The following is a 16,283-nucleotide window of genomic DNA, read 5'->3' on the forward strand; positions in this document are numbered from 1 at the left end:
TCACATTAAATAACTGTGTAATTTGAAAAAGATGCATGATGTTGTGCGAAACAGAGCAGCATTAAAGTTTGTTTTATTTAACCTAGCTTCATTGTTGTAGATGCTGAAGACTGAAAGACTCTGAAATGCTCCACTGTGTTTTCTCATACACTCATAAACACAATGGTGGAGAAACCATATAGATACAACATCTAAAAAGCCAAAGTTAATTCCAACTTTTCTGTCTCCCAGAAGAGCACAAGAGGATTACCACTAAATTCAAGATACAAACAGAAGGGATTACCATTTGCATAGTAATTTCTACATTTTACCCTAATTGTGAGTAAATCAGTTGTTGCACCGTTAGACAAAGGTTGCAGGTCAGCCGCCAGTTTTCCCTGAGATTCATGTTAGGCGTCTGAATGAAAGCTAAATCAGCGAGGACACCTCTTTAAATCATTAAGTTATTTGTCGCATGAGGCCCGCTGGAAAATTGGTATTGATTGCTCTTGTCAGACAGAACAGAGTCAGTACATCCCTTCAGGCCAGTGAAGAAAAGCATCGTACTGTCACGTATTATAATAAGGAAAGTAGTGAAATTGGAAAACAAATAAGGTAGTAAAGATGCAACAAAGTTTGTAAGAACTTGGTTAATCTAAAACTAATTTCCAGGTAACAGAACAAAAGGAGTGGCAGAGTACCAGCCTGTAGAGTGCATTTTTTTTTTTTTTTTTTTTTCTACAGGCACTTGGATGGTACGGCTGCTCATCACCACAGAGCCACAGCTTGGTTGCGTGCCAACTGAACACATTTGACTGTTTGTAGGAAGCTGGGGGAGAGATCTTGTCACTTCAACAGCATTTCTTCCAAGTTGGTCAGAGACACTCACCATTTTACAGGAGGGATAGCGTGACTGACCCATGTCTTATACTGTCTGAATCCTCACCAGAGGGGGACAGAAAGCAGCTTGTGACACCATGTGTAGCTGAGATCATGCTCAGTGTCTGCAGCTTGTTGTGTGTGTGGACCTCGGGATACAGAGAAAGAGAAGAGATATCTAAAAAGAAAACAAAAGGCAAAAAGAAAACAAAACAATATAGTGTGAAATTGTTCTGCGTTGACAGGCGCAGTATGTATTGGCACGGATGCTGGTTGTGGGTTCCTCACTCGACAGGAAACGCGAATGCTATCTATTAAATCTTAAAGAAAAAAAAAAGCAACTTAAGGCGAATTTAATTACTTAATTAAATCCCTTATTTGTATTTCAGGGTCTTCCAGCCTACGACACACCTCAGGTGTTTGGGCTCCACCCGAATGCAGACATAACCTTTCAGAGTAAACAGGCGAAAGATGTGCTGGACGCCATCCTCAGCATTCAGCCAAAAGACAGCTCATCGGGAGGAGGGGAGACCAGAGAGGCGGCGGTGTCCAGGCTGGCTGACGACATGCTGGAGAAACTGCCTCCTGACTATGTGCCTTTTGAAGTATGTTTGTGTGCTCTGTGAACCGCCCGAGGCAAATGATTGAGGTTAGGCATGGTTGTTCACAGTTCCTCTCGCCATGCAAGCTGGGCTGAGTGTCTCTGGTGGTGCCAGGCAGAGGCAGGGAGGGATGGTGTGAATACGGCTGGATCCCAGCTTTATTTTGAGGTTCCTCTCCTTTTCTGTCATGAAAAGGTGAGGAGAGATTATGACTCCGAAGCGAGGTGCAAAGCTTCACTGTCACTTACCAACACACCATGTCTCTCGCACTTTCAGGATCTTGCTTACACAGAGAAGAGGTGCACAAGGAGAAAAAAAAAAAACCAAGCTGAAGAAATGTCATGTTTGTTTGTTGTTTTTTTTTAATTGAAGGAGATAAATGTGTAAGGTTCAGAGAGATGCAGAATTGTTAAGAGAAATGTCTTTATCTCTGAGAGCAGATTTTTAATGGAAATCACAAATTGCCAAAAATTATTTTGTTTTCTTGTTTCACAGATTAACGTTATATCTTCCCATGAACCTTAGATCTTTTTTTTATACTTATGCAGTCACTCGCAAAAGCTTTCATACACCTCGAAAATTTCTAACGGTCTCTCGTTACAACCAAACGCTCAATACATTTTATTGGATTTAATGCAAGACTGAACTTTGAAGTGGAAGGAAAATTGTATGGGTTTTAACATTAACAAGTAAAAATCAGAAAAGTATAGTGTGTATTTATATCTAGCCCTTCTGAATCAGTTGTTTAGGAGATCCACCTTTTTCTGCATTTACAGTCGCAAGTTATTTTCATGACATATCTACCAACCTTGCACATCTCAACTAGAATTAATAGCCATTCCTCTGAAGTGCATTTGTAAAGATCAAATCTTAAGTCTTGTCACAGATTTTAAACTAAGATTTGAACTTTTTGTCATTCTTCTTGTTTTGTCTTCGACTCTCGTTTTAAATCAGGTGAGAGAGCGTCTTCAGAAAATGGGGCCCTTTCAGCCCATGAACATCTTCCTCCGCCAGGAGATTGATCGAATGCAGCGGATCATAGCTCTGGTCCGGCACACCCTGGTGGACCTCAAGCTGGCAATCGACGGCACCATCATCATGAGCGAGAACCTGCGGGACGCCCTGGACTGCATGTATGATGCTCGCATTCCTGCACGCTGGATGAAGGTCTGGTCCCCCGAGTAAAAACCAACAACGCTGAACCTTAAACTGTCAACCAATTGAACATTTTTCAAATTTGCATTTCCTTACATGTCATTTCCTTTAGGTTTAGCTTAGCAACTAGCTAACAGAGATAGAAGGAAAACACAGGATTATTTATTCTCAACACCAGTTCATCTCATCAGTCCTACTCTCTCGGCTTTCAACTCATGATTAAGCCACTTCCTTGTTTTTGTTTTCTTTTATGTTTTTACACATTAACTTCTATAATTATACGTAAATAATTAAAGTAAATAAAGAAAAACAACTAAACACTCAGAGAGTTGACACAGGCTTGACCTGTATGTATTAAATTTACAAATAATTAAGCTGAATTCAACATACGCTCACACTATTATTGATGCTTTGAAAATAGAGTATTTTAGGCTTCAGTTCTTGTCTAGCTGAGAGTTTCCTTCTCGAAGTCGTTTTGTTTCACTTACTCTGTCGCCATTTCTTTCTGCTCATCTAATCCACCCTGTTTAGGTGTTCAATATATCACCGGAATATGTTGATTATGCTGTTGCCCGTGTTTGTTTTCCTTGTAGGCATCGTGGGCCTCCAGCACCCTGGGGTTCTGGTTCACAGAGCTGCTTGAGCGGAACCGCCAGTTTCAGGCTTGGATCTTTGAGGGCCGGCCCAAATGCTTCTGGATGACAGGCTTCTTCAACCCGCAGGGCTTCCTGACAGCGATGAGACAGGTACGCATGGCACCAGGCAGCCCACCTATTTACCCTCTGCCAGGGAGGAGACCAGATGGCGCACAGAGGGAGAGGCGGGCACACATTCGCAATGACACACATGAATAAACATATGTTCAGCTACACACACAAACACTGATAAGCAAGTATGAACTCCAATTTGTCTTAATGTGTGGCAAATGAATACAGCAGAGAAATAATTTCAATGGTTAACTCTGCTTGAACCGCATTAAAACTCCCACCTCCTGTTGTTATGGGATTAGTGTCTTTTTTTCCCCAATATGGTTCATCAGTTTTACGATTCTTCACGCAAGATTCAGATTATAAATTAATTTCCGCACAGCATGAAAACAACAACAACAAAAAAAGATTAAATACAAAGCAATAAAAATGAAAAATACAGAATGCGAAATGTTACCATTACTCCTGGCAGCAAAAATGTTTTATCTTTTAAAAATGATTTTAGTCTAATCTACAGTTGTTTCTAGTTTGTTTCTGAAAGAACAGACATTAAACATTGGTTTTCGAGCAAGCTTCCTTTACCTTTCTCAGTTTATTATTGTAACAGTTTCAAGTCTGACAAAGTTGCATTAGAATGCAACTTTGTCAGACATAAAATGACATTTCCTTGCGAAAAATGTAGAAATACAAATTGAGATTTACTAAATTCTTATTTTGGATTTCTGCGACATTACATTTAGTAATTTACAATTACTAATTTTAATTGCTTTTTAGAGAAGGTGGCTGAGCTTAACAACTGCTCCTCTGGAAGAAAACAGCATTCTTGATCAATTTATTTCAGGTTTCCATAAAGCTCCTTTAACAAAAACAGCTCTTCTCTGTGTGACAAATGACGTGCTGACGGAAACTGACACAACTCGTAAGTTCACTCATCTCCAGCAGTTCCCTGAGGACCTGTGACCAAAGCCTGTGGGTGTGCCACACGCAAGGCTGAAAACTAAAGGTGACAGGGCTCTTACATCAATAGACTTTGCAACTCCTTTCCAGCAAACCTGAGATCTATGGACTGTGAACTTTTATTTTGTTTTGTTTTGTTTTGTTTTAAATGCAGCTAGAAAATATGAAAAGATCGAGTAATTCATTTTCTCTTGCTTACTGTGAATTGATAAAGAATGCTGATGTGTGCTATAATCAGAGCGAATGATGATCTAACAAAGTATCAGTTGCCTTGCTGAATATTGTGCTCAGTAATTAAACCTGAGCACCAAAGGCCAATTGAACATTTGATTTCTTTTTGACAGATGAGAGACAGAGTTCATATGCATTATCCATCCATCCATCCATTTTCTGTTCACCCTTGTCCCTAGTGGGGTCAGGAGGGTTGCTGGTGTTTATCTCCAGCTACGTTCCGGACGAGAGGCGGGGTTCACCCTGGACAGGTCGCAGTCAGAATTCTGACTTTAATCTCAGAATTCTGATTTTAAATTCAAAATTTTATTTATTTTTTTATTTTTTTGGTGGCCCTAATCCTCTTCCGTACAGGTTTTTGCGTCTGACTTGTGGTTTATTTTTCCTTCTGCACCAAAGAAAAACCATCGGCTCTTCAGAGACAGGAGTTATTGACGATGGAGATGTCTGCATTTTACTGGGAGCAGATTTATAGAACCAATGTGAACTCTTGAAAACAGCCACCTTTTCTGGCTTCTAATTGATAAATTGGAGCTCTGACAACACAAACTACATGAAAAGGCTGATCAGTTTGTGTACAATATGTGATGAAAGTCGCAAAATAATTTTTCATTTCTTCCAAGATTACAGTGATTCCAACGTACTTTATTTTTATATCCTACTTTCAAAGCTTTACTGCTGCCCTTCCGTCTGAATTGAATCAGTGCTGTAGCTGAAACATTAAGACCTTAACCTGCAGATTTGTTTCTTCTTGCACTCCCAGGAGATCACTCGCGCCAACAAGGGCTGGGCCCTGGACCGCATGGTGCTGTGCAACGAGGTAACCAAGTGGATGAAGGATGACATCACCCAGCCACCAGCAGAGGGAGTGTACGTTTATGGCCTTTACCTGGAGGGGGCCGGCTGGGACCGGCGTGGCTGCAAACTTGTCGACTCCAAGCCCAAAGTCCTCTTTGAGACGATGCCTGTGATCAGGATGTACGCAGAGAATAACGGTGAGATTTCCAATTAAACGGCACTACAAAGAGCTTCTGGGGGGCAGAATTGATGCATAAGCCTTAATCCTACCTACCGTAAGAGCATCTTGAATTCTCCTCATGATGATCATCCCACACAGTCACTGGATACATGCAGCATTTAAATGTCAAGCAGACTTAATGTTGTTTATGATGTCGGGGAATACATTTCCAGCAGTTTGTGCCACAGTATTTGCTCAAGATAAGGCCAGAGCGTAGCAACATATTATAGCCACTGAAAGATGAATAACGCTGATCATTCAGTGGTAAACGTCTTGCTCCTGGCTTTTAGACTGACATCAGCTACCTTATTGTTACAACAATCAAGCTGACTGTATGCAGTGCAGGAGGGGCTGTAAACCCATCGTTACAAGGACATGAAATGTTGCCAGTAAGCTTACAAACCGAGGAGAAAATTAAGTCATTCATTTGGGAACATTTTACCCATTTTCCAAATAACATAAAATAGGTCTCAACATGATTGTCTTATAGCACTGTCATCATTATGTTGTGCATTTCGTGATGTTGCTGAGCATAAGTATAAAGTTCAGTGTACAAAATTTTAGTAGTATTTGATTTGACTTGGATCTGCAATTTGACTTTAACAACTAATACAGCTGAATAGATAAATATGCTTTCATCTAAACATTTAGCCGTAGCCTTGGTTACAGTAGCTTTAGGATTGCTGTGCTGTTGGAAGGTCAATCTCCTCTCCAGTTTCCAATCTGCAGCTTTTTAAGGTTCTTCTAATGATTTCTTATTATTTCAACCCCACATCATGACTCCGTCATGCTCATGTTGCACCATGTGAATGGTATACTCAGCTTTCTACTGTATACAGTGGTTGTTTTTCTTCAGCGTTTTGCATGTAGGTCAAGTTCTATTTTGGGCTCTGCTGGCCAGAGAACCTTTCCTCCAGATGTTTTGCTGTGTTTCCTACATGGCTTACGGGGAAGTGCAGAGGACTTCTCATGGCTTTCTTTTAGCCCTCTTCTTTTCAGTCTTTCAAAACAGGCCAGATTTGGGGAATGCCTATTTAACAGTTGTCCTGGTAACAGATTCTCCCACCTGGGATGTGGATGAATTACAATGGGGCCCTTGGCTGTCCCTCTGATTAAGGCTGTTTTAACCGTTCAGTTTAGTGGATGCCCAGAACTCCTTTCTTGTGTGTACTTCTGTCTTTATAAAATTATTTGTTCACTAATGTTCTCTAAAAAAAACTCTCAAAAGGCCTTTGCAGGAAAAAAAGAAAGAATTCAAAACCATGAATCCTTTTTCCTTTCATGTTCACAGTTATGCCCTGTTTTGCCCTAATTCTTTACCGAAGATCCTGATAAAACTCTTTTCCTTGTTAATTTAGGTTTTAGAAATTGCACACAGGATTACATAACAGAGAATGACCGAAAATGTTTTTGTAAATTTTCTCGCCAGTATATAAAAAAGTAACTTGACAGTTTGTGTGCCAAGAAGCATCGGGATTAAAACAATATTTTACATCAACATTCATAAAGGTGTTTTACCTAAAAATGTTAAGCCATTTTGAAGCTTTTCCAGTTTGCTGAACTACTTCGCTTCTTCAGTCTGAAGCTGCTTAAGAAAGAGTTAGTGAGGGACAATCAAGGCAACCAGCAGTTTATGACGTTATGACAAATAAGTAATGAAGAGCAAACTTGCAGTCCAAAAAAGCAGATGGCTGCTGAAAAAGGAAATAACTATGTTGTCCTAATTTGAGTTATCTTGCTGATTAGTTTCATAAAAAAAAACAAAACAGATGTGGTGTCAAACACAGCTGGATGTCTTTGGTGCAACACACCAGTGCTCATATTTCTGAAACTTCCACTTAAAAGACCTTTAATTAAGAGAGAACGTTTTACCAGCTGCTGCTCCCTTTCCAGAAAACTGTTGAATTGCTTTTTTTCTTTTTTTTTTCTGCTCTGTGTTGCAGGTGTGAAGGATTCACGCCTCTATTCCTGTCCAATTTACAAGAAGCCGGTGAGGACAGACATAAATTACATCGCAGCTGTGGACCTGAAAACTTCCCTGCATCCAGAACACTGGATCCTCCGGGGCGTGGCTCTGCTCTGTGACGTTAAATGATTTCTTTACGTAAACACGCAACATATCAGCTTCATAAAACCAGTCACCTGTAGAAAGAAGACCCTGTGTCTCAATAGGCTTAACCATAAATAATGACGTGTGAAGTTTTTAGGCATGCAGTAGAAAAATGCTCTTCTAAAGTCCCTTTTAAGTTTGATTTTCTATTGAGATACATCATGTTGATGGGAATTTTGTAGTAAGATGCCTTTAATGTTAAAGATTTAGAAAAAAAAAATACATCAGGTCCTGATAGTTGTCCTATTTTAAATGACTCAAAATTGTTTAGTGCAGTAAGTATGTAGAGTTTAGATACCACTGTCAAATAAAGCCATGAGTGCATTAAATGTGGCACAAACGTTTACCTGCATTCAATGTTTCCATAAAGTGAAAGGAGGCAGTGTCGGCCACAACTGTGGTGTTTGAGGATAAGACGTGAACATGAGGCGATAAACAGTCTGATTTTAAGATGTGTTTTGTCGTTATCTGGGGATATGACGTCTGGACTGGTTATACAACCTATTACATAATTTATGCTTATGTCAGTAGAAGGGGTAAATGTCACCTTCAATGTGCCTACTTTCACTGTCTCTATTTCAGATCCTATTGACATTGTGAAGTGAGCTCTAGATTAAAAAAAAAAAAAAAAAAGCTTTACAGAAAGATTTAGTTCCGACCCTGATGAGTCTAGACTCGTCGTATCAAGTGTTCACCGCATTCAAAGGTTAGACCAGGAAGTTTTTCTGCAGCCTGCTTCGAGTAAACAAGATGCATCAGTGCAGGATGCTGGGATTATTCACGCTATCCTGCCATTACATGCAAGTGCGGCACAATCCTGTCAAGGATCTAAGAAGGCTACATGTATTTAAGAGTTTAGATGAACTAAATTACATAGAAACTTTATTGAGGTTTTTACAAAAAATAACAATAGCATCATCCAAAAACGAACAAAAGAAAAACTTTTTTTGAGAATTTTGTATCTTTTCTTACAAAGCAACCATACACACCAAACCTATCCTGTACATAAATCAGGCTTTAACTACTCAAAACTAAAATATTTACACTGAAATCATTAGAATTTGTCTGAAATTCTTTGAGTTTGTTTGGCTCAGGTCTATGCAACAGAGGCCAGGAGCATAAACGTGTGTTAAAACAGAAAAGCACTGTTAACTTCCACAACTCCTGTTTGGTTTCAAAAGGGACATTCTGCCCATTCTTCCCCATTATTTACTTGGAAAACTTGCATCAACATCCTGGCCACATTAACGTGAACGTTTAACAGTGACCGCAAAATTATTATTATTTTTTGACAGATTTATATGATCAGTCTTACAAAAATTCTGCATGCTTTAATTCTCAGTTTGAATTGTAATCTACATTCAGCTGGATGGGGAAACATGTACAACTGTATGTACATGTACAACAACTGCCTGGAAGCAACAGAAAATGTACAATTCCTCTGTTTCTCACAAACTGTTATGCATCTGGCCTCAAACTCCCCTGCTTTCAGCAGGAGTTGACAAATACACTTTGGATAATACAGACAAGATGATTAGAGTATTTCAAAATATTCTGGACTGTCTGTAGGATACATCCAAGACTTTGTGGTTTTAACAGATTTCTGAAGTGTCCATTGTAAACCTTCTGTTTAAAGACAAGCCTCATCCTTGAAGCGGACTTCTGCTGCTTTTTTTTAATGCTTGATTTGTAGTATTTCAAAATACTTCGAAGAGGAGCACAAACTTACATTCATACTACCGACGACAAGCCGGTGTTTGTGGTGCCATAAGTCCTTTAGAAATTCTGCTGATACAATTTCTGTGAAAGTGCTTTGGAGTTTTCCAAGCATGTTATTCTGCAACCCCGAGTGTCCCGTTCCCTGAAAAGTGAGACTTGCTGTGGCGCAGCTGGCATCAACGCAGGGGTTTCTGTGGTATCCAGTGATTGCAACAAGCATCACATAGCTACGCAATTACTGATTCGGAATATCTGAAACTTTTCTTTTCCACTAAGCCTGAACACTTTTCAGCTGTGACATTCAAATTGCATTATAATCGTAGTGTTTCCCATCTAATTGCTGTCCAACAAACACATACTGTTACGGAAAGGACTAAATGAATACTGAAGACCTGTGGCATAGTTATTTTGCGAAGTGACAGTAAAATCTGTTTCTCCTTCTTGTCAGTCAGATTTCTTCCTGAGTCGCACTTGTTTTTATTACCAAAGATAGTTCCTCAGTCCCCAATCAAAGACTTTAGGTTGCACCTCCGTCGATGCAGATTCAGTCTTTCGGCATAATATTCCCTTGGGACAGTGAGCGCGTCATCTCTGTGTGCACAAAGAAGGTTTTGAGCTCTCCTTTGCCTTTGACATTGATGATCCCTCTGCAAGAGCACATGTAGCCCAGATTATGAAGGACGCGACTTGTCTCGTCCGTCACCTAGAGGGAGAACCACATGAGTCAAGGCTGTTTTGCTCATTTTACATGACTGGATTACGTTCCTCTGGAAGCATCAGGGTCTACCTCTTTTTGCGTTTTGAGAAAGGTACATTTTGCATGGCACTTCTTCTGTTCCACTTTAAAGACCAGATTGGGATTATTTGTTGTACAAATATGTATATACACATATCTGCATATTGTGCTTAAGTCAATTGCAAACAATATTGGTTTCATATTTACATTTCTTATTGGAGGGAAGGGAGAAGAGATCACAACTTATTCATAAAACTACATGTCTACACAGCAAAAAGAGAGCAATGAAATTCCCACGTTTAAAAAAACAAAACAAAAAAACAGCAGGTTATGGCACAATAAAGACCACAAAGTACTCATAAACAAAAATAAGAAATGTTTTCTGGGGGTTTTGAAATGAGGTAACATTGTTAAATATCAGCAGCCATTTACCAGAAGAAAATCAGAAGGACTGCAGTTGTGCTGCACTGCACAACAGATGGCTATATTGAATGTGTTCAAGTGGAGAAGTATAATACGGCTCTCCGAAGACTAAATGGTGGCAACAGCAACATGCCGTGTGATGGAAAAACATTCCACCTTATCGGTGGTTAGACAGGATGCCAGCATAAGATTTTAAGGTGTCAGGGGATGTTAAGATAAGATGTCCTTTCTGCTATAAACTGCACATGTTGAGGGACAAAGTTTTATCTTCAACATGTCAGTCTTCTTGTTTAAAATGCACTAACTTTGTGAATGTAAATTTACTTTCAAAATTCTAACATTGGTTTTGATCCTATTTTGGAGTGCATGTTATTGCTATTGCTTGATTTGCAGCGTTTCTGTGCCATGTGGAAATTTGGTTTACTTTTTTCAGGTCTAGATTAGTATGGAAAAATAGATCTGATCCCTAAAAATAGACAGATCTTTTGAGAATCAGTCTGTAAAACTATGGAATTTTAACATGGAATGTGAAGGAATCTTGTATGTAGGTGCATCTTATTACTATTAACTGTTCCTTACACCCTTATTTTCTAGAGAAACATGTGTTTAGTTTTTTTTACTTCATAGCAATTTTTGCCATGCTGTACATACCGCTCTACCTATGTAGAGACTATCAGACTAACATGATACGAAAGGTAACGATAAATGAAGGAAGCCAGTTCATGTCACTCACCTGTATTTTTCCCAGGACTCCAGTGCTTTCCATTCTGCTGGCTACATTTACTGTGTTTCCCCAGATATCGTACTGTGGTTTCTGAGCTCCAATGACTCCAGCAATCACTGGACCGTGGTTAATACCTGATTGAGAACGAGGCAAAATCAGCTCTCCAGATACATCTTAATTTATCATATTGCTCAAGAATAACACAAAAATATTTGTTGTTAGCTTGTCTTTTTGTCACATATGCTTTATTTCTTTGTAATTTCCTGTCCAGAAAACATAAATTTGGTCCGTTTTACTCTGCATCTCATCTTCTTGTTTAAGTAGTATTACAGGTCTACTGAGAGTAGTTTGAAAAAAGAAAAACCCTCTGCTGTGATAAGAAACAAAGCTTTTCACAAGATTTTTTTTCACAACTTTGGAAGCTAAGCACAGCAGAGCCCTTAATCCCCAACACTATTAGACCCTCAGCTCGAGCTTTTCATGCAAATTAAAGACTGTACCCAGATTTGTGGGAAACAGACAGTATACACATGTAAAAAGGCATCCAACCATTGGCTTTGAAAACGTCCAGAGTAGTAAGACAAGTATTCTTTCCTCATGGGGGTTGTTAGGTCCAGTCTGGAAGCAGCAGGGATATACAGTCATCCAGTCACACACTTGCACACTGCTGAGTTAATGGAGCATCTCATGCTGAGACCTGCAAAGCCGTGTTGGAAGTAGCAAACTAAGTCTTACTGCTCGCAGGAAGCTTTGGACATGCCCAACCAAGACCATGACTTTTTCAGAACAGTGGTGTTTAGTGTATGGTCACTGCAGAGACATTAGCTATTTCGGCAGGATAGGAAGGGGGTGTAAAATACATTTCCTTGACATTTACCACTTGGTGCATTGAGTGTACACAGTAGCAAGTTTAAGTTTAAACGGATTCTTTTGAACACATCTTAGGTAGAGCAGAAAAGACAGCACTTGTAAAGCTCCCCTAACCTTTCTATATCAGTGTCTATCTAGCATCAATGTTATGTGATATTTTACTGGTCATGTCTGAAAATAATTATTAAATTGCTCTGAGGTTACTATGACTTTAAAGGAAGAGCAATGGGACAGAAAAAACAAATACAGGTGCAACTTGAGGAAGAACATCAAAAAGTTACTTAACCCTTACATCGACAGTGTTCTTACATCGACACTCAGGAGGACCGCAGTAGATGTCATGGTTACACAGTGTGAAGGCGGGGTGAGTGCGACCTCACTGAACCACGCTCAGGGTAAAAAGCTCATGGGGTCCAATTGCCCCGTCTCTTAAGACTGCGGGAGGGTTAAGTACCTAAAGTCAAACCGTAATATATTTCCAGCATTTATTCCAGTTTGTCAAAATATTACCCAAGAGGTAATAAAAATCCTCAAGACATTGGGATCTTGATTTTCCTAGTAAGATAGAAAATTTATTTTCACCCAAAAACGACTCGACTGCCCCCCACACCACTTCTGTGGTAAGACGATTGTTGTTTCTTGCTCACAAGAGGCTCAGCAAGAGGAACGCGACAGTTGTAATACATTGGATTCATCGATCTGACGTGGTTCTTGAAACATAAATTACAGGCGCAGTCCACTTTCCTTAAAGTTCTTTCTTTTAAGACATTGCTGAACAACATCAGACCTCTCAGGGTTTTTATCCCTTTATTTGTTTATTTTCCACCAGACTTTTTTCCCACAATTAACTTTCCACTGTTATGTTTACACACTGTACACTGATGAGTCAGTTTCTTTAACAATTGCTCCTTCTGTTTTATCCTCCTTGTGGAGAGTGTGAATGACCGTCAGCTGGACAACTGCTGGACCAGCAGTCTTCCTGTAGACCATACCATTTCTGTGTTGGGAGATAAATCTTTTAATACTGGTCTTAAGTAATATTTAAATTTTTGGAGAACTAAGTTTTTTTTAGTTTTTTTTTTACCTGTAGTTTATGGTCATCAAATTAAAATAAATGAAACACTTGAAATATATCCCCCCGTGTGTTTCTTTTGAGATACACGTTTTGAATTGAGCTAGGGAAATAAACAAACTTTTAATGGTATTTTAATTTATTGAGATTTACCTCCATTTAGCCTACTTCACGCAGTCTTTATTTTATTCTTTGCGATACTCACCAACTCTGAGTTTAAAGTCATTGAATGAGTGTCTGTTGATGACGTCCAACTTTCCCACCAAGGCAAATGCAAACTCCACCATAGTTCCTAAGTGCATATACTGTCTGTCATCCTCCTGCAAGAAAACGCCACTTACACTATGCTTTCTACTGTAGAGCAACATGTTTAATGGCAGTCAGGTAAACAACATAAGAATTAAAAAGAAGTTGTCTACCTGGGTAGTGTACTCTGTTACAGACGATGTATTCAGTCCAGTAGCTGCCATATAAGTGCTGCCGATGGTCTTTATCTTCTCGACCCCACTAAATTTAGGCTTGGAAAGGAGCTGCACAAAAAAAAAAAAAAAAAAAAAGAAATTACATAATATTAACAAATAAAGAAAAAAACATTTGTTCAAATCACACGATCACACCCATGAGGCACATGTTACGGAAATTTACCTCATCAAAGTCAGCAATGATTTCATTGAGAAGCCTGAGGCACTCTAATCCCTCCTTGTTGACATCAGATTCAGTGTAGAATTCTTTAAAGTCTGGGATAGAGGCAAACATGACGCACACCACGTCATAGGACTGGTGGTACAGATCCTGCAGGGTAACGGGTGAGTTGCACAAGTTGTCAGTTTATCTGTGTTTTGTCTGCGTCGGGTAAAAAATATTTCTCGAGCAAATGCACAAGTTTTTTAAGAAACATTGCGTGAAATAAAAGAGAAGACTTAATTTTAGGATGGATTGTATTGAGGTGGTGAACAGCTTTCATGTTTGTCATGAGACGAATATTTTGTACATATGGGAAAAGAAATGCCAACCTCATTTTTCCAGTTGCGAGCCAAAAAGTGTTCTGCGACGTGTGCAGGCAGGACGTTCTCGAGCAAAACCCGGTTGAGATTCTCCATCGTTTCTATTTCCTCACATTCTCTCTTAAACTTGTTCTTCCAGAGAAAGTCCAACCTACAGTAATATTCATTCTGTTACAAGAGGACACAGAGGTGAAGAGACTGGAGGTACAGCTGTAAAGCTTGCTTCCAGGAAGCACAGAAAAACAAAATCTGACATAAATATGGACAGCAACACTGAAGACAAACAAGCACAAAGAAATCAGTTTCAGTCCTGCCATTAGAAAAGCAATCGCAGTGGAAGCGGTAATCAGTGGAGCTTTGTTTGAATGATCTGTTATCCCTTCAAAAAGTATTTTTCATGATGTGAGGCTGAGTGTAGAATATCCAATAAAGGACACACTCAGTGTTTGATATACTCTGGTCGGAATAATGTGTGTAGTCAAGTCTTCCGCACTTCAAACATTTACAGTTTGTTAATTAAGATGCAACAACAAGGGGCACATGTTTGTAATCACAGCTTGAATATTGAATTGAAAAGAATAGTTTTTATAATTAAAACAGAGGAATGAGCTAAGTTCAAAACTTAAGAACTGATGGTCTCTGATGGATATGGTCTCTATCCAAACTATCTAGAATATCTGATTTATTTCAATGAGCACACATTTCAGTCTATAAAGGTGCAAAGCCCGCACTATTCCACAAAGACAAAAACGTAGTATTGACTCCAAATGGCATAAATACAAATCCAAGCCATTCTTTGAGATATAAAACATACCTAAATAAATCCATCTATCATGTCTGTTACTCTTCGAAATGATGTACTATTTTGTGGTAATCCATCACATTACCCACATTATTCCGGTTAAACAAAATTTTAAAAAAACTTTGTAATATGACAAATAAATAAATAAAACAAAAATCAAGTTGTTACTTTTGTGTAGCTCTCTGAAACTTGGTGGCATATCTTTGAAGGAAACTAAAGCCTCTTTAGAATCCTCAGGTAAGCTAATGTTTTAACGTTTTACCTAGTATGAATACATTAAACAATAAGGATGCTCAGAAAGCATCCTTAGTCCCATCTCTGGTTTGAAATTCAGGAATTATGAATCTAGTAGAGTTGATGGAGTACGGCAGACTCTGTGACGGAGTAATTTGGCAAAAGTAAATTGTCGTGCATCGTTATGATTGATTTTCAGATTAGGTTCATGACTTCTTTGCCTGATGTTCTGGAAGAAGCTGAACAATCATGACAAACTATCCCATAGATTGTAATTAGGCAAACATCTTAAATTATGTCTTAAAAAGTAAAAAGAAAAAAAAAACAAAGGAAGAACCAGGGGCCTCATTAACTTTGTGCATGGGTAATTCTGAACATTTAAATAAAAATAGTCTGACTAAGGAAAGCAATGGAGTAAAGCAGAAAGGGATTTAGGGAGGGAAAGCTATATTTGGAATTGGCAGCCCAGGGAGCACAGAGCAGGGAGAATGGATTGAAAGAAAACAAGAAAAATGTTTTCCGACTGAAACAAGCTTAGTTGCATAAAGAAACAAGTACACACAGAAAAAAGGTGCAGGTGTATTTTGGGACATGTTTTAAAAGCTGTGCATCAGCTGAGCATCAGATCATTTAAATCAAATCAAAGTTTACCTGTCTAGCAAGAACTAGCAGTGTGATGAAGAAGATGAAGAGAGAGATAGAGCCCATAGTCTTCAGGTCCTTGAGAACTCCTGGTCTTTATGAGCAAAGAAAAACATTGTATTTGTTAGACCGTTTGCAGATAATGGCAAGGCTAATGAATGAAAACAGATTATTAAAGAGTGAGTGAAAAATTAAAAGAGAAAATGATGAGATTAAGCTAATTAAAAATCAAGATCACAATCAACACTGACACACTTCATGAATAGTTAGCAGACCGTTTTATTTTAAGCTGTCACTCAGTCTTGACTGTCAATTCTGCTTTGCTGTGACAAGAGCTTGTTTACTATTGAGATTTTTAGTGACAGCTTTCCGCTGTAATGGTGCACGGTCGCTCACCAGAGCTATTTCTCAAAATCAAA

At 38.9% G+C, this 16,283-nt stretch overlaps 2 protein-coding genes across 3 annotated transcripts in view; one reads left to right on the forward strand and one right to left on the reverse strand.

The window, feature by feature from the left end:
* Nucleotides 1–7,966, forward strand: part of dnah5 (dynein, axonemal, heavy chain 5) — an 80,924-nt gene extending 72,958 nt beyond the window's left edge. The window contains exons 83-87 of the mRNA XM_044117191.1: nt 1,248–1,463; nt 2,415–2,627; nt 3,209–3,361; nt 5,274–5,505; nt 7,472–7,966. Of these exons, the coding sequence (XP_043973126.1) occupies nt 1,248–1,463; nt 2,415–2,627; nt 3,209–3,361; nt 5,274–5,505; nt 7,472–7,623 (966 nt within the window). The 3' untranslated portion in view covers nt 7,624–7,966. The remainder of the gene's footprint in view (nt 1–1,247; nt 1,464–2,414; nt 2,628–3,208; nt 3,362–5,273; nt 5,506–7,471) is intronic.
* A 537-nt stretch (nt 7,967–8,503) lies between these two features.
* Nucleotides 8,504–16,283, reverse strand: part of adcy2a (adenylate cyclase 2a) — a 36,294-nt gene continuing 28,514 nt past the window's right edge. For both annotated transcript variants that reach the window (XM_044117194.1, XM_044117193.1), the window contains exons 19-25: nt 15,874–15,958; nt 14,196–14,354; nt 13,828–13,974; nt 13,602–13,712; nt 13,388–13,502; nt 11,250–11,374; nt 8,504–10,060 (exon numbers count right to left, since the gene is read on the reverse strand). In XM_044117194.1, coding sequence (XP_043973129.1) covers nt 9,902–10,060; nt 11,250–11,374; nt 13,388–13,502; nt 13,602–13,712; nt 13,828–13,974; nt 14,196–14,354; nt 15,874–15,958 — 901 coding nt within the window. In that variant the 3' untranslated portion in view covers nt 8,504–9,901. The remainder of the gene's footprint in view (nt 10,061–11,249; nt 11,375–13,387; nt 13,503–13,601; nt 13,713–13,827; nt 13,975–14,195; nt 14,355–15,873; nt 15,959–16,283) is intronic.

This window comes from Gambusia affinis, linkage group LG05 (genome assembly GCF_019740435.1).
Source record: "Gambusia affinis linkage group LG05, SWU_Gaff_1.0, whole genome shotgun sequence".
Lineage (NCBI taxonomy): Eukaryota > Metazoa > Chordata > Actinopteri > Cyprinodontiformes > Poeciliidae > Gambusia > Gambusia affinis.